The 18,162-nt window shown below is 44.1% G+C and overlaps 1 protein-coding gene across 5 annotated transcripts in view; it reads left to right on the top strand.

Annotated features, from left to right (window-relative positions):
* Window positions 1-16,246, top strand: part of LOC140468159 (uncharacterized) — a 39,520-nt gene extending 23,274 nt beyond the window's left edge. For all 5 annotated transcript variants that reach the window (XM_072564374.1, XM_072564375.1, XM_072564372.1 and 2 more), the window contains 4 exons: window positions 2,970-3,042; window positions 7,851-8,044; window positions 11,146-13,314; window positions 15,769-16,246. In XM_072564374.1, the coding sequence (XP_072420475.1) occupies window positions 2,970-3,042; window positions 7,851-8,044; window positions 11,146-13,314; window positions 15,769-16,238 (2,906 nt within the window). In that variant the 3' untranslated portion in view covers window positions 16,239-16,246. The remainder of the gene's footprint in view (window positions 1-2,969; window positions 3,043-7,850; window positions 8,045-11,145; window positions 13,315-15,768) is intronic.
* Window positions 16,247-18,162: the final 1,916 nt, after the last annotated feature.

Raw genomic sequence — 18,162 nt, 5'->3', positions numbered from 1 at the left:
TTAAGAATGCACGTTGTCAGAAACAACTGGCCAAATGCTTGCTTCTGGGAGTTGAGGATTCCTAATCTGATGGCTTTCCCTCCAGTGTGCTGTTCATTCTAGGAACATGACTTCATCCAGGTTATTGCTGGATCACTGAGGACCACCACTGGTTGCAAGAATCTCTCCTTCTGGCATCGCAGAAAAGTTACAATAGGTTCTGCAGGTGATGAAAGCATAGGCAATTCAATTGCCTCATGACTCCTACTTCAAAAGGAGTTGAATTTCATTGCTCCACTTTGGACGTTGAGACTTCCAGCTCTGGAGTAGAGGAATAATTGTACAGCAGTGCTGTCATTATTAAGCAGTGCTTGGTTTGGTGGGGATTCCTGGTGACCACAGCCTAGATATATCTCTTTCTGTTTAGAAATATGACCTATCCAACTGGAGCCAGTGGGATTTGAACTGTCTGCTTGGCTCAAGAGTACACTTCCTCCCACCCTGCCCCCTGTAAAAACACCATCCCATATTCCCAATTCTTTCACCTCTACCACATCTCCTCCCAGGAGGACCAATTCCACTAAACAACCCAAATGGCCTCCTTCAAAGACTGCAATTTCCCCTCCATAGTAGACACTCTCCACTGCATCTCCTCCACTTCCCGCACCTCTGCCCTTGAACCCCACCCCTCCAATCGCCACCAGGACACAGCCCACTGGTCCTCACCTTCCACCCCACCAACCTCCAGATACGTCATCATCATCCTCTGTCATTTCCGCCACCTCCAGACAGACCCCCACCACCTGGGATATATTTCCCTCCCCACCCCTATATCAGTGTTTCGGAGCAACCACTCCCTCTGCGACTCCCTCTTCAGGTTCGCACCGCCCACCAACCCAACCTCCATTCCTGGCACTTTCTCCTGCAACCGCAAGAAGTGCAGAACTTGCGCCCACACCTCCCCCCTCACCTCCCTCAAAGGCCCCAATAGATCCTTTTCATATCTGTTGCAAATTCACCTGCACCTCAACACAAATTTACTGTATCCATTGCACCTGATGTGGTCCCCTTTTCATTGGGGAGACAGGCCACCTACTTGCGGAACGTTTCAGAGAACACCTCTGGGACACCCGCACCAACCAACCCAACCGCCCCATGGCTCAACACTTCAACTCTCCCTCCCACTCCACCAAGGACATGCAGGTCCTTGGACTCCTCCATCACCAGACCTTAGCCACATGACGCCTGGAGGAAGAGTGACTCATCTTCCGCCTAGGAACCCTCCAACCACACGGGATGAATGCAGATTTCTCCAGCTTCCTCATTTCCCCACCCCCCCCACCTTATCTCAGTCCCAACCCTCCGACTCAGCACCACCCTCTTGACCTGCAATCTTCTTCCTGACTTCTCTACCCCCACCCCCTCATCCTCACCACCTTCCACTTTTTATCTCAGCCCACCTGGCACGCAGCCTCATTCCTGAAGAAGGGCTTATGCCTGAAATGTTGATTCTCCTGCTGCTCTGATGCTGCCTGGCCTGCTGTGTTCCCAGCACCAAATCTTTTCAACTCTGGTACTCCAGCATCCGCGGTCCTCACTTTCTCCTGGCTCAAGAGTACCACAAGTGCACAGCTGGATATTCCAGTGACTGAGTTTCTCACTTTAAGCTGGGGTAACTTTTTAAGGTTACATGGTGTGGAATTAAAGGGGTAAAGGTTGATGGCTTCTTAACCTGGGCTCAGCCTCTGATCACTGTACTGAAGTGATTGCTGTAGCCACGTTTAATGCATACAAGTCCCAGGCATTAAATTCAGACACATCTGAACAGTTTTTTAAAACAGGTATCACTCCTTGATTTTTTTTCTCTCTAGTGTGAAGGTCAAATGGAGGGCAAGGTTAGTTCAGGGTTGGATGGCCAATCTGGATCAGATGGGTACTGGAGCCAAGATATTCCATCCTGGACAGGGTTTGGAGGTGGGGGGGGGGGGGGGGGGGTGTGTGGAGAGGGGTAGATGGTGAGGTGGGGGGGGGGTGGTAGATGGTGAGGTGGGGGGGGGGTAGATGGTGAGGTGGGGGGGGGGGGTAGATGGTGAGGTGGGGGGGGGGGTGTGTGGAGAGGGGTAGATGGTGAGCTGAAGTGGGTACTCTTGAGTATTTGTTTAGGGAATAACCTCATTTTGAGACTGCTCTGGTGTTGAGGTTCCAGAACTTCGGTACCCTGGTGATTGCTAGGGTATTAAAGATCATAACACAATAGATTTCCCCCTCCCAATGGGGTGTGCTGTATTGTGAAGGGAACTGGAGACTGGTGTCCTTGACCACCTCCATCCCCAATGCCCATTCCAAAAGCTGGAACTACTTGATCTTGTTGAACACCCTTGTCCTGTGTAGCTCCATCAACCGTTGTGACTGAACTCCTCAGGACTCTATTGTCCATTCCAAACTGTTCTTGAAGTGTCTTGTTCTAGGTGGGTTAACCACATTGCTGTGGGTCTAGAACTAAGGTAGGCCAGACCAGGTGAAAAATGGCAGATTTCCTTTCCAAAAACCCCATATGAACCAATGGAGTTTCCATGACTGCTGAATACTGTGGTGACCATGGCAAACTAAATGTGGAATTCAGTATAAAACCATCAGTTACCATGGTGGGACTTGGATCCAGGCTAATGCTCCAGGGACATGGGTTTATCAATAACTAGTGACATTGTCAATACCCCTCACCATCTTTTGTTTAGACCTCATCTACTTAACCTAAACAAACAAATCCCTAATTCTGTTGTCTTGTTACTAGAGTTACTACCTGCAAGTTTACTAAATGTCATGTTAAAATTCCTGCCCACTAAGTTCTTGACCAGTAATGGTCTCTAACACCAACACCACTGGCCTCACCCATTGAGGGTGTGCAGCATTTTGAACCGCATCAGTTCTAACCAATGGAGACATTGTTCTGAGTGAATCGGTTGATGTGCCACTATTAATTCTCCCTGCAGTTTCCAAGAAGCCAGTTCCTGCCAAGGTACCTACTGCAGGACCAGAGAGACCACCTCCAAGCAAACCAGCCAGGTAACTATGTGGCCATGCCTGGGACACCATCCTATCATTGTCACTTCAATTTACTTCACTTTGGTGCTCTGATTTCCAATCACTTGGATAATGACAGCTAGAATAAATTCGGGGGTTTTTGTATCAAAGCTAACATCAGCCTTAAAGGGGATAGTGATGTCCAACTGTCATATTCTTATTCTGCTGCCACCCTGCTAGTTTTCTGTGGATTGTTCAACCACTGATAGGGCTTTACCAGTTGGGAACTGGGGCCTGTTCATCCCTAATATGCCAATTCAGCAGAAGTGGAATTGACTCCATGTAGAATCTTGTGGGTTTTACTTCCAATGGCATCTTTGTCTAAATGTCAACTGTTTGTTACTAATATCCTGGTTTAGGTGATGAGGGACATTTGAGCTGTTGGAAGGAACCAACAACAGCTGTTTGTATCTCAACATCTACAACTCCCAGGTCCCATGCTAGGGTTAGGCTCCCCCATTGACGACCAAAGTGCATGCTTCCATCAAGTCCTGCTTCAACTGATTTTTCCTGAAAGATGGAACGTGAGACCTATAAATCCTTGAGTCACAGTTAGGGTGAAAGGTTTAAACCTTCCACTGCTCATAGTTCAAGTTGCAATTTCCTCTGACCAACTAGCATCATGTCACAAGACCTTTCATTTGAGGTGGCCTGTATTAGCCACTTAACAGACCTCCAGAATTGGACTGGAGTGCTCTCCCTGGGAAGTGGGGTTGAGGTCAGACCATGCAATGGTTTGTCTCAAAAGGCTGAGCAAGCAAATGGCAACCTCCTCCTTAACATCTTGATGGCCCAATGGTCATAGTTTACTCTTTTTGAACTCTTGTTTTAGTCAGTGTTGGGCATTGTAGATAAATCCACCACTTTTCTGATCTTATTTGTTATGGATTTTAATCAGTCAGTAGTTCAGTATTCTGGTGTTCCATAACCAGGTCAATGCTTTGTGTGCTCATTTCTCTCTCAATGGGAGATGGGCCATGGCTGTCTGGGTGTTGATGGTTCAGTGGTCTTAATGCCAGTTGTTTTTACCCTTCACTTTCTAGGCTCTGGCTCACTTCATCTTTTCAGTAGAAATGACCATCAGGTTGAAATACTCCATGAAGTGGTGGATGTGGGTAAAGTTAAACAAGTTAATAAACACCTTGGATATATGAATAGGGATATGGGCCAGGAGCAGGCAAGACTATTTGGGATTATGGTCAGCATGGACTGGTTGGACCAAAGGGTCTGTTTGTGCTGTATGACTTGTTTGTGTCAGCTCTCCACCTTCGAGCACTGACTCTCCAATTTTTGAGGAAGAGGAATTTCTTGCTTTTGGCCTTGGAATTCTCATGTGATCCTGGAAGATCAAAGTGCCCCTGTATTTGGGGTAGGAGAGAAGTTAAACAGCAAAGCAAACTCGGATCATAATCTGAGATTAGGATGACCAAAAAAGTTCAGGAGTTGGACAGCTTGCCCAGTCCCTGATCTGGGTTTTCTTTTTTTACTGATGCTGTTTTTGTGTAGATCACTGGCTCCAACCATCTCTCCCCATTCAAACTTCCTTTCACCAATTCCCTCTTTCATACTGTCAGATAATGCCTCTTAATATCTGAGGAATTTAGTTTTACATCAGTAACATATCTAAATCCAGGAGGAACTGACCACTCTTTAAAATTTGGACAAAATGCTGACTGTTTCTCCAGTATTGAGGTCATGTTTCAATGCAATAACTTTCTTTGAATGTTAACTTTTTTTTTCTCTAGACATATTGTCCAGATCTGCGGAGCATGCCCCTGCTTTGTCAAAGTGCTTTCTAACATTTTCTGAATTTTTTTTAGATTTAGATTACTTAGTGTGGAAACAGGCCCTTCAGCCCAACAAGTCCACACCGCCCTGCTGAAACGCAACCCACCCATACCCCTACATTTACCCCTTACCTAACACTACAGGTAATTTAGCATAGCCAATTCACCTAACCTGCACATCTTTGGACTGTGGGAGGAAACTGGAGCACCCGGAGGAAACCCACGCAGACACGGGGAGAATGTGCAAACTCCACACAGTCGTCTGAGGTGGGAATTGAACCCGGGTCTCTGGTGCTGTGAGGCAGCAGTGCTAACCACTGTGCCACCATGCCGTGACCCTGGTTTACAATCTGCCTCTAGTGGGAATGGTCCTTACTAGATTTCCCTGTAAATATTACAATCATCCATTGGATCACTCCTAACATCTTAAATTCTAGGAAATAAAGGCCTCACTTGTCCAATATCTCTTCACCATGAATATATTAAGTCCAGGTATCACTCTTGTAAACCTTTTGAATACCATCCAAGACCAACCCATCCACCTACGTTGTGACAGAACTCTGCTCAGTACTCCAAGGTATACCCTGTTTAGGGTTTTTGACTGACCTGCAGCATAACATCTGCATTCCTATCCTCTAGGCCTTCAGATAGGCCAGCATTCCATTAACCCTACTTGGGTCCTACCAGGGCTCCCGGTTCCCTTGATGAAGGGCTCTAGCCTGAAAGTGTTTTTCTACTTCTCGGATGCTGTCTGATCTGTGCTTTTCCAGCAACACACTCAACTGGTCTCCAGATCTGCAAATCTCTGTCTCCTCCCAGGGCCACTCCATTACAGACTTGTACAAAAGAGCTGAACTTGAGGTGGGTGACCGTACTTGATCAAGACCACCTTTGAACAGGTGGCATCAAGGAGCCCTAGTGAAACTGAAATTGGTTTTGGAGGCAAACTCTCTTGTGGTTGGAGTCACAATAAGATGGTGGTTGGAGGTCAGTCATCGCTGTTCCAGGACACCTTTGCAGGTCTTCCTCAGGATTGTGTCCTTGGCCCATCTACTTTCAACTACTTCATCAATGGCCTTCTCTATCACTCCATCAGGTCAGAGGTAGGGGGTGTGTTTGCTGACTTCAATGTCCAGCTCCATTTGCAACACTCTTCTTTTTTTAACTGAAGTAGTCCATTTTCAAATTCAAAAGGATCTAGATCATCAGATTGGACTGGCAAGTAACACCTTTTTATACCATGAATGCTAGACAATCTAACCACTGTCCCTTGACATTCAATGGTATTCCCATCATTAACCACACCCTCACCCCCCCCCCCCCACTATCAACATCCTTGGGAGTTGCTATTGACCAGAGATTCAATTGAACCTGTTATGAAGAGGCTACAAAAGTAGGTCAGTGTTTAGAAATCCTGCAATGAACAACTCCCCAGACATGTCAGTGTGATGGAACACTCTGCACTTGCCTGGATGGAGGTCACTTACTTGATTAGCATCCACTCCTCCTCCAGTGAACCTCTAACAGAAGTGTGTACTATATACAAGATGCACTGCAGAAATTCAAAGATCCTCAGCACCTTCCAAAACCATGACCACTTCCATCTAGACAAACAAGGGCAGTAGCTTTGGAATGCTGCCAACTGCAGGTTCCCCTCTAAGCCACTCACCATCCTGACTTGGAAACGTATCACCATTCCTTTAGTGTTGCTGGGTCAATCCTAGAACATCCAAGGGCATTGTGGGTCTACTGTCAGCACAAAGTGCTTCAAGAAGGCAGCTCACCACATCTCAAGGGGCAATTGGGGATGGACAATAGATGCTGGGCTAGTCAGCAACACTGAGATTCCACAATTAAATGAACAAAGCCATCTCTTACAGATCTAAGGACCTGAACCTTAATTTTATTGGAATCTCTGTATTTAACTGTCTTTTTAAAAACAAACTCATGGCCTATCCTCTGTCTAAAATTGATAATCTAACACTTGTCTAAGGTCCATCTGCTACAGCTTTGCCCATTCACCTGATCATTAACATTCTGTTTTAGCTGTGCTCAACACCATTTTATAATGCCAGGAGACCATAAGGTCTGGAGATCAGTAGAATGTGTGGTGCTGGAAAAGCGCAGCAGGTCAGACCACGTCCAAGGAGCAGGAGAATCTGTTTCAGGCCAGAGTCCTTATTCCTCAAATGCTGCCTGACCTGCTGTGCTTTTCCAGCAACAATTTTTTTTACCACTTTTAATGCTGCCCAGTTTCACCATTGGGGTTACTTGGATGTCTGACTATTTGCACTTCACTTCCAGCATCTGCAATATTTTGTTTTTATTACTAAAACTCTCAGCTGTGTGAAATGCCAGCCATGTATGTTGCACACTGCTACTGTGTATTTAGGATCCAATGTGGGTCTGGAGTCTGTATTTCTGGTTTGTCACTGTCACTGGGTAACAGCTACAGCAGTTCCTGAGCACCATCTGCTGGCATGCTGAGAAATGGCAGCACAGAACTACCCAGCAGCCTGAAGGTGTGTACAAGAGTCAGATGACTTTGATTGTGCTTTGCTTCCACCCTTCCCCCAACACTCTAACTCTGTTAGATCATAGGAGCAGGCTATTTGACCAAGTCTGCACCATTCAATAGGTCATGGCTAATCTGATGCTCTTCAATCTGCTTTCCTGGCCTTTCCTTGTAACTCTATTTTTTTTTCCCCCAACTGACCAAGGATTCATTCCTGCCTTAAATTTGCCTAACATCCCACAGATAAAGGTAAATGCCACTTGCTCAGGAACAATGGTGGGATCGGTATCACTGGCCATTAACTTGAGTAGCTGTCACTATCTCTTGCATTCATAACCACAGTACCTAAACCTACAATAGGTACTGTCTGTTTCACTACAATAAAACATTTTGCAGCCTACCTTCCTTTCCACCAAGTCTGGTTGAAGGCTGTACATGGGATTTATAACTGTCCTTTGGCAATTTCCACTTTTGTTTTCTTTGAAAAGACCAGATGCTGCTACTCCAAGCCACTTGACCCAGAGTGCAGGAGCACAGAGGAGACCACCAGGATCTGCCAGTGCAGGAGTACTGAGGAGGAGGCCACTGTTTCAGGTTCCTCATGACGGACCCCATCCTGTGCCACCACGTGTCCTGCCAACAAAAACTCAACCAGGAAAATCCATCACTGCTTCAAACAAAGGTGGGGAAGGGCAAGAACTCGCAGCTTACAAATTAAGACTTTAGCTTCAGTAATGCAGCCAAACTTTCTTGGTGTTTGTGGGCTCAGTTAATCTTTGAACTACAAAACTGCAGTGGCAAACTGCATGGGAATGGTTTGTGCAACTTTGGCACCTTAAAGTTTATTTGATCAGACTCTACCTCAGTCCATTTGATTTTTTTTTCCCCTTGGAAGGTGAACAGTTTCTCCATGTCTCAAACCATCCTTTTTCTCTGACACTGGCAAATGCTGCATGGTTTTTTTTCTTGAAGCCACCATTGAAGGTTTCACTGTACCTTGCAATGCCCAGGTACACATAGACCACTCATTTGCATATATCAAAATGTTGGGATTATCAGAGACTAGAAGTTTTTCCTGAAGATCTTCAATTTCTCCAATTTTCCCCTTGTTGGTTGCAGTGATTGGTGCAGTTGTGTACAGACTTGGATGGGATGCAGCTGAGATTGTTCTGAGTGATACTGTGCTGGGATTAAATGAGTTCAGTTGTGTAGAACAGGCTGCCAGTTTCTGGAATATGAGACTGAGTGGTCTTGGGCTTTTGTATGGCACTAAGTACAGCAAAGATTTTTGTTAGACTTCACCCCATTAGGTGCCAGTTATCAGATCAAATTAGTTGATCCAGAGGCCCCCAGTTTCAGTGGAAAATAAATAGTAATGCAGGAGATATACATTGCTGTACTCCATTTACAGTAAACTTGCAAGGAGCCTTCTCACTCATGCCCCCTACTGATTCCTCAGATAATCTGAAACAGTGAAGTATTTGAGGTGTAGCATGTTTCTGTTTATCAAGTGCTAGTTAAATGCAGTGCCAGTTAAGGTCAATGTGTTGAGCCATTTGGAGAAGGACTAACTCTAATCCTTAGGGTATTGGGACCAATTTTGGGATACAAGCTCAACTGGACTAGGACCCTTAATCCTGAATGTAGGCTTTGTGTCCCACTGTTTTCTGGGAAATTTGAACAGGACCAGAACCCCTCCATACATTACAATGATCATCTAGACCTAATGTTTGTTTGCTTTGAAAGCAAGTGCCTGGCATTTTGTTACAGTTGCAATTTGGTCAAGCTATCAGATTTGAAGCAAAACACTTTGATTCAGTATGTGGTGAGGAAAGAGGAGGTTGTTGGGCCTTTTGTATTCTTGCTAACCACTGGAGAGATCCTAGAGTACTTTTCAAGTAGTTACTCTTGTTCTGCTCTTCAAGGGAAGTAGGGAAAATCTAGCAAACTGTAGACAGTCTTATCAGTAGCTGGGAAGCTATTGGAAAGAATCCCTGGGGATAGGATTTGTACACTAGGAAAAGCCTGGTCTAATTAGAAACAGCCAGCTTGGTGTTGTGCCAGAAGGTCATATCTTACTAACTTGAATGGATTTTTTTAATTGAAGGTGGAGCAGTGGATACTGTCAACATGATTTTAGTAAGGCTTTCAACAAGTCCCTCATGGTAGGTTCATCCAAAAGAGTTAAGATGCATGGGATCCAGTATTTGGCTAGGTGGAATTGGCTTGCTTGATGGTAGTGATGGGTGTTTTCTTTAAGGATGGAGGTCTGTGACCGTTTTATTTTTTTATCAAATTTGGATAAAGTAGCTGGGCGGGATACCATCTTTTGCAGAAGATAGAAAAGATCAGTGGAGTTGTGGGTAGTGTGGAAGCTTGACAAAGGATACAGCAGGATACATAGCAGTTGTGGATATGGGTGGAGAAATGGGAGATTAAATGGTCAGGTATTCATTTTTTTTTAAATGGCAGGACTGAACAGCATTGAGATACAGAAGGGTCTTTGGGTTTAACCATAGCTCCCTGAAATTGGCCAGAGAATTAATAGGGTGGTCAAGTGGTATATGGCATTCTTACCTTTTTTTGTCAGGGAATTGACTGGATTATTCCAAAGGACCTAGCATGGTCTTGGTGAACAAATAACCACATGTTATTGATGACACTTGCTGAATGAGAGAATCTCCATGTTAGAACAGGGCTGTTCAGTCTGCTTGCTTGTACAAGCATTTCATAGAAAGGGTTGTGGAAATCCAGGATACTTTAACTGCTGACTGTATTGCTCTGGAATCCAGGACAAGCTGGCAAATGGCATGATGGTAGGAAACAGAGGGTAATAGTGGAAGGATGCTTGTTGGACTGGAGGCCTGAGTAATGGAGAGCCTTTGGGTTAGTGTTGGGCCCATTATTGTTTGGTATCTTTAATCAATGATTTGGAGTATACAAGGCATGATCAGTACGTTTGACACTGAGGAAAGTGATCAGGTGGGGAAGTGAGCTGAGAAATGGCAAATGCAGTTTAATATCAATAAGTTTTTGAGGTCTTGTATTTTGGAAAGTCAAACCAATTATGGTGAAAGAGCCTTAAGGAGTTCAGGTTCACTGTTCTCAAAGTGGAATCCTAGGTAGACAGGAAGAAGGCTTATGGCACACTGGCCATTAGTAAGGGCATTAAGTATAGAAGTTGTGTTGCAGTTATACAGGATATTGGTGAGGCCATGCTTGGAGTATTGTTCAGTTTTTAGTCACCTTGTTGTAGGAAGGATGTTAAACTGAAAACAGTGCAGGAACTTGACCAGTAATTGCCTGGACTCGATGCCCTGGGTTATAGGGAGAGGCTGGACAAGCGTGGACACTTTTCTTTTGGTGTGTAGGAGACTGAGGGGGGACTTTATAGAGATGCATAAGATCAATGAGGTAGGGATAGGGTGGGTGCACTCGGTCTTTTTCCCAGGGTTGTGGAATCAAGGACCAGAGGGCCTCAGTTTAAGGCTAGTGGGATAGGAATAAAAGGGAACCTGAGGGGTAACTTTGAGCATGCTAAGCATATAGAATGAGCTGCCAATAGAAATGATTGGAGGTGGGTACACTAACAAAAAGGCATTGGGACAAATACTGTACATAGAAAAGGATGTGGGTCAAGTCCAGGGAAATGGGTTAGCATGGACTGATTTATGATTTGGCATGGGCCAATGGGCCTGTCTCTGCTGTAAGACTATGACTACTGGATAATTATGGAAGGAGCTGTAACCTTTCCCCTTCACTCACTGTTATTTTCTTTTCCAGATGTGAAGTCTGGCACTTCACTGGCAGTAACTCCTTCTAGTTCTGAACTCAAAAAGGTCACCCACTCAGTGAGGTCAACAAAACCGACACCAGCAAAACCTTCAGAGGTGGAGGGGAAGAATTTACATGCAAGACTCCAAGGTCCAATAGCTAAAGTGTCGACCAAATCCACAGCAAGACCACTGCCAGGTAACTCCACATCTGGGCCAAGTGTTCCCAAACTGTCAACTAAAGCTTTGAAGAGAAATGTTGAGAAGCAATCTGTGCCAAACAAGACTCTGCCAGTCTCTGCCAGGCAACCACTTTCTGAAAACCATGTTAAGGGAAGGAGGGCTGCAGGGCAAGGAGGAACTACTTCAAAGTCAGCTGAAGTAGAGCGTGTGGTAACAAATGAAACTAATGTAGTGTTCCCCAGTGAAGATGTGGTGGTGAATCCTCCGAGGGACCAAGAGAATGAGGAATTCGCATCTCCCCCTGGAGTACAGTCCACCCCTTTCCTCTGCAACACTGAAATGAAAACCTTGATTCCAACCAAAGAGGGGAAGCTGGAGGATGCAAAGGTAGAGGCCAAATCTTTGGGAGAGAACACTGCTGCTAAAAGTGACCAGGAAGAGTCAACGCAACACACCCTTGACTTGGATCAAGAAAACGAGAGCAGTCTGAGTCTTGACCAAACGATGGAACCGGTTTCAAACTTCCATCCAAAAAATGAAGTGCAAAACCTTGGTGCTGTGGACTTCAGCAGAACAGAAGCTGAACAGTTTAATGATGGTGAAACCAATCATTTTGATGGCAAAACTGATTTGAACACCTTGAAGGCACAAAATCTACTTCCTGAATCTAGTTTGGCCTCTTCAGGGAAGGGGATGCCACTCAGTTCTGTTGAGGATGGTTCACCAATGGAAGATGGATCTGCAATCAATGACCATGTTGTCTCTGTGCCAATGCTGCAGGATCTGAGAGCACTCACAGGGCTGCCTGTGGAATGCTGTCTCCATGACCATTCCCCTGAGATGGACAGTAATCCATTTGATGTAGAGAAAGTGAAGCCTGCCCTGTATGAATATTCTGAAGAGGCTGACACTGAAGAATCTGAGTTTTGCCCTGACTCACTTCAAAGTGAAGATGACCAAAACCTTGTCTCTGAATCTCCAAACCTCCTGGAGACAAGACCAACATCCTGCAAGATGGATGGCTCTGTCCTGCTATTAGAGCAGAAACCAGGAATCTCATCTGAAGACTCTCATGATGACCAGGGTGTTTCCAAGTCGAGTACACTGAGTGGCCCTGACCTGGCAGGAAAAAGTAGTAGTACTACCAGCACTCCTGAAGAGCTGAAGGACTATGAGAGCAGCTCAGGAGTAGAATCCAAGTCTGAGAAACTAGAATCTGGAGGGGACCTTTGTATTCCTCTGACTGCACTGAGCCTAGTTGATCTGGATCAGGATTTAGGGATTCACTTGGAAAGGGTTGATGAAGAGCCAGATACACTTGCGGCAGATGATCTACATGGTGATCGCTCAACAGAGCCCATGGTGTCTTCAGAGGATGAAGACCACTTAGAGGCTGACCATGAAAGAGTGGTAGAGTCTGGCCAATGTGGATTGGAAGGAATTGACAACCCAGTATTTGAGGACAAACCCAAAACGGACTCTAATTCAGAACTGCTGTGCCATGCTGCTGCATCGGCCCATATCAAACACTTGACTCTTCACGCTGTGGACGAGTGGGAAGAACTTGCAACAGCTGAGGCTCCTTGTCCCCTTCCTTCACAAAACTGCATGCAGTTGGCTGCTGGATCTTCAGAGGACTTTCAGTGTGGCCAAAAAGGAGACCTTTCTGTTGTAATGCCACATCAAGCTTGTGGCTCTGAAGTAAGTCTTTCTCTTCAGAACAGTCTTCCTCAGGATGTGGGAGATGCTGTTCCCAAAGTGACTTTCTTGCCCCTCAAAGAGGGTGACCTGGCAGAAATGGATTTGGAGTCTGATCAACCCAAGTCCTGTGGTGTTGAGGAACCTGTTGCAAGATATCCAATAGACCACCTTGATGGGGGTGTGACTAATGTACAGAAGCTGACCAATTCTACTACTGATGCAAATGGCAATCACATGCTGCATCAGCAACAGTACTGTTCTCCTCCTCGTGAAAAGAATGATAGCCTATTGACAGGTAATGTATAGAACTTGGTTAAACACACTTTGTATTCCAAGGTAAGGTGACCAAGTCTTGAGGGTAACGCCTCTATGAAATAGATGTTAATATCAAATATAGGAAACTTTTATGACTTGGACTGACTGCACTGAGCTTGGTTTTTTGCATGCCTGTAAATGTTTTGTCTAACCCTACTCAATCCTGTTTTGTGCCACAAAATCCTTTTATCCCAGTAATCAAGTTTGAAATCTGTTAAACTTTTTTTCTTGGTGTAGCACTATGGAATTTGGCCATTTTCAGAGGAATTGTCTTCAGATTACTGTTAGCTCCTTTTTCTGGGTGCTGAGAAGGTGCAATGTAGTCTGACACCTCACCCCCACATACCTGTAATGAGCTGACACAATTGGCAGAGAAACAATGTGTTCATAGATGCATCACTTCTAATAAAATTTTAGTTGAACTGCAATCTGGCTCATTATTTTTGAGAATCTAATTTAGGGGAAAAAGCAGCCTTTTTTTGTCTGCACATCCAATGTTAAATCATTCCCATCTTAATTCTGAAAATGCAGCCACTTGTGATAAAGCTTCCTTTTCAATCAGTCTACAATGCTGCATTCCTGATTTGGAACTTGAACTCTTGTCACTACTTGCTTGCTCTCCAGGGGAATTATGATTGCACCGTTGACCAGTTGAGGGCTTTATTGGGTGTTTTAGCTTCTCCAGTTAAGAAGGCAATAGTGCACCTGCCAAAGCATTTCTGCTGTTTGTAAGTTACTGTGGTACAGTAGTCTCGACTCAATGTTGAATGTCTTCATCTGGGATAGATTTGTCTAACATGTCTGTCACAGTAATGTCATATCACTGTATTGACTTGAATTCCTTTCAAATAAATTGTTTCTGAAGCAGTGACGTTTTTAACCATTTTATAAGTGCTAGATTGGAAACTTCAAGTGAGCAAAAAATGCTATTATTCAACCAAATATTATAGGAAGTGAAATATTGTAGGCATGCTCATCTCTGGCCATCCAAACCAAGCAATTTTGTTCAATTTGCAATTGTTTTTGTCTTTTTGGCTTTTTTTTACTGGCACCACAATCAAATATTGGTGTGTATCTACCTCAAATGAAATGGAAATTTAAGGACCATTTGAGGGAAACTAGTTTATACCTCTCTGATCTGTGAATGTGGTTGTCTCCATCACTAATTTGTTGCAGATTAACTGCAACAATGGGAAATTGTAAGTGACTGGCTGAAGCATTACCTGTAATTTTTTGAATTAAAATTTCATGTTTGGTTATTCATGTTGGATTTTTGTTCCTGTGTCAATAGTCGAGGGAGCAAAGGTAGCTAAATTTGCAAGTGAGACTTAACATAGGCAAGTTTCTTAAGGATGTAGGGAAGTTGCCAAAGACTTAGCAAATGGAGTGGAGTGGTTCTATCTGGCAGGCAAAATCTGCAAAAGGAGACTCTTTAGAATGCCAATATGTAGAGATGGCTAGGTGTTATGCAAAAGTCAAAGTTGGAAGCCACTCAGTAAGTCTGAGGAATGGAGCTGGCTCAGTGGCTGGCACTGTTGCAAACTCCAGTCACTGGTGCTGAGGCAAGTTCTCCCTGTCTGTGTGGGTTTCACCTAGATGTTAAAGTTGGGTGAATTGTCATGCTAAACTACCCAGTGATGTGCAAGATAAGTGCATTAGTCAGGTAAAATGTAGGGGAATGGGTTTGAGGGTCAGTGTGGACTTAATGGGTCAATGGCTTGTTCCCACACTTTGGGGATTCAATGAATGCATGCTTCTAATGACAAGAGGAATTAAACACCCAAGATGTTATGCTTTAGTAATGCTAGTGAGACCACACTTCAAACATTCAGTTTTTGTTTGGAAGGACATACCCCCATTGGTGTTGGATCAGAAGTGGGTTATTAAACTCATGCCTGGAATGAGTCCATTCTTTGCTAAATGGGTTGGACAGCTTTGACTGGTTTTCACTGGAGTTGAGTGGGGCATATGACCTGATTGCAGGATCTCACTTCGTGGCCCTGACGACAAGGGGGAATGTGGAAACATTTCCCCTTGTGGGTCAATCCACAATTGTCCAGATTTTCTTTTTATGTTGGGAAAGTGATCCCAAATTTTAAGACTAATTAGAAATTGTGACCTCTACTTTTAAGGTGAAAGTAGATAGTTAGGAAAAGAAATCAAAGGTATTGTTAGAGTAGCTGGTCCTTGGCATGTTCAACACAATCAAATGATTACTTATTCCTAGACTATCCATTCCTGAACTACAAGATCACTTGTGTTGTACAGGAGATGTTAATCATCTAGCTTGTTTAAAGTGTGCTCCCTTTTCATGTCTTCCTCTGTACAAACCGTTCCATCCTCTAGTTGTAGAATTGCATGCACAAAGTGGATTTTTTTTTTTTTTGCTGCTTGAACTATTTTCTCAATCTTCAAGTGCTATCAACTGTTGCAGGCCCCTTGAGTGTTCAAACACCACCACCACCACCTCCTCTACAGCCACATGCTGGTGTACCATGGACATCCCCACTGCTACCTCCTATTCTTTCCACCATCTATGAAGTGGAAACAGCAGAAGAGACCAGGTTGGAAGACGACCTTGAGAGAGAGGAAGTTCTGAAACCAGCAGACTGGCCGTGTCCTGAAGTCATTGAGGAGCCCAGTGAGAGGGTCTTGACACTACAGATTGAGCCGGTGAAAGTTGTGCAGCAGCTGATCAACCAGACACTGCTGCTCTCTGGAGATTGTATGAAATTACAAAGCAAGGTGACAGTGGACCAGGCAGAGCTGAGCAAATGGACAGATCTTATATCACCACTAGATGACTCCACAGCCAGCATCACATCAGTCACTAGCTTTTCTCCTGAAGATATCTCCTCTTCCCAAGGTGAATGGACTGTAGTGGAGCTGGAGACTCATCATTAATGGGTTTTTTCTTGTACGTTTGAAACCTCAAAGGGTAACGGTAGTAAGTCAGTTGAAGCTAACACCACTTTTAATATCCAAGCTACAGGCCACATGCTCTGGGCTTTGTGTGGACCTGAATGATGCTCCAAGGCCTCCCCAATGTTTTCAAACTTAGTTTCAGGTCCAAGACACCCAATGCTTTTATGGGAACCAGCCTTGAAGTACTACTGTCTTTTGTTTGTTCTTAATTGTTTAATGCATTCAATAGGTTTAGAGCTGTTTACAGTATAAAGGCTTTCTGCTGGATAGTCAACCTGCCAAGAACTCTTGTTCCCTGAGTTTGAATGTCTTTTGTATCTGCTCCGAAGCTGCCTGGATTTCAATGCCAATCTCCAATGATATCTGTTCCAACTTGAATGGGTTAGTTGTGAAACTGAGTTGGGTGCAACTCATTTTAATATTTTGGCTTTTTTTGAAGGCTCATAGTTCAGGTTGTAAATTTGCTCACTGAGCTGGTAGGTTTGTTCTTAGACATGTTACTGAGCATGGTGACATCAGTGAGCCTCTGGTGAAGCACTGGTGTGATGTCCTGCTTTCTAGTTGTTACAATGGATTTTTTTCCCCCTCAGATGGTAGGTGGGATCCAAATTAACATTTCCTGATGGTGTTCTGATTTTGAACATCAGGCCTTCAGGCATTTCATGTCTGTCTGTTTGTTTAGCTTATCCTAGGATGGATGTGTTGTCTTAGTCCAAGTGGTGCCCTTCCTTCATCTGTAGTAAGGAAACTAGTGATTAGTGAGTCCCGTCTTTTGGTGGCTAGTTAATGTTCATGTAGCCTGGTGGCTGGTTTCTGTTTTGTCCAATGCAGTTATAGTCCTTGCATGGTGTTTTGTAAAAGTCACTTTTTTGTATAGGGTTTTTTCAGGTTCATTAGTAGCTGTTTATGTTGTAGGCTACCATGATGCCAAGAGGTCTAAGTAATCTGGGAGTCATTTCAGATGTCTTTGGGGAGTGACTAGGGTTTCTGGGCACTTGTCTGCTTGTTTGGGTTCGTTGAGAAATTAGCAGACTGTTTGTTCAGTATCCATTCTTTAATATGCTGAAAAGATCTCCTTCTGTTTATAGTTCCTGGTTGCAACAGGGTGGCTCACCAAAATGGTCTGATGCAGCTCTGTTTTGTAGGTGGTGGGTTGATTGCTCCTGTAGTTGAGTATCTAGTCTATTTTTCCTGTAGATGCTGGTTTGTTCATTTTTAACTGTTAGTCTAATGTGACATCTGGTTGGGGGGTGGAGGAAGAGAGAAGGTCTGTCCTTTTCCTCCTTTGAATTTTTGTCTGTTAGGACATTGATGTAGGTTTCCTCACTGTTCCCTTTTTTTTTTGAGTGGTGACAAGGGGATCTTCCATGTAGTGGATCCCAAGTTTGGGTTGAATTGTTGGGAGGCAGTCTGATCAAGTCTCTGTATTACTTCTAATAAAACCTAATATTGGTGGCCCCATGGGTGTTCCATTGCTTTTGTAGGTCTTTTAGAATGTGTAGTGGGTATTTAACTAGAAAACGAAGATTGAGGAACTAGACCAAAAAAGTATGGTGCTGGGAAAGCACAGCTGGTCAGACAGCATCTGACCAGGAGGATTGACATTTTGAGCATAAGCTGTTCATTCTATAAACCTAGAATGGTGATAACTGTCTGAAAACAAGACTTTCATATCAGTGAGCAAACTTAAAACCTGACTTAGCCATTGTTTGTAGAAAAATATATTTTCTGATGGGTGATTTTAAACAAGGTGTACAGTCTTGATGGGGATCTAATTGTGTACATAGCTAGACAGTTGAAGATGTAGATTTTATTTTTTAAATTGTCTTGGGCTTTTGGCTATGCAGAATTTTTTGCCCAAGTTGCCTCCATGTCATTGCATCTTTTTCCAAGAGGAAATTTA

This window comes from Chiloscyllium punctatum, chromosome 46 (assembly GCF_047496795.1).
Source record: "Chiloscyllium punctatum isolate Juve2018m chromosome 46, sChiPun1.3, whole genome shotgun sequence".
In the NCBI taxonomy this organism is placed as follows: Eukaryota; Metazoa; Chordata; class Chondrichthyes; order Orectolobiformes; family Hemiscylliidae; genus Chiloscyllium; species Chiloscyllium punctatum.
The sequence above is the reverse complement of the archived record's forward strand: the minus strand, read 5'-3'. Positions and strand labels throughout refer to the sequence as shown.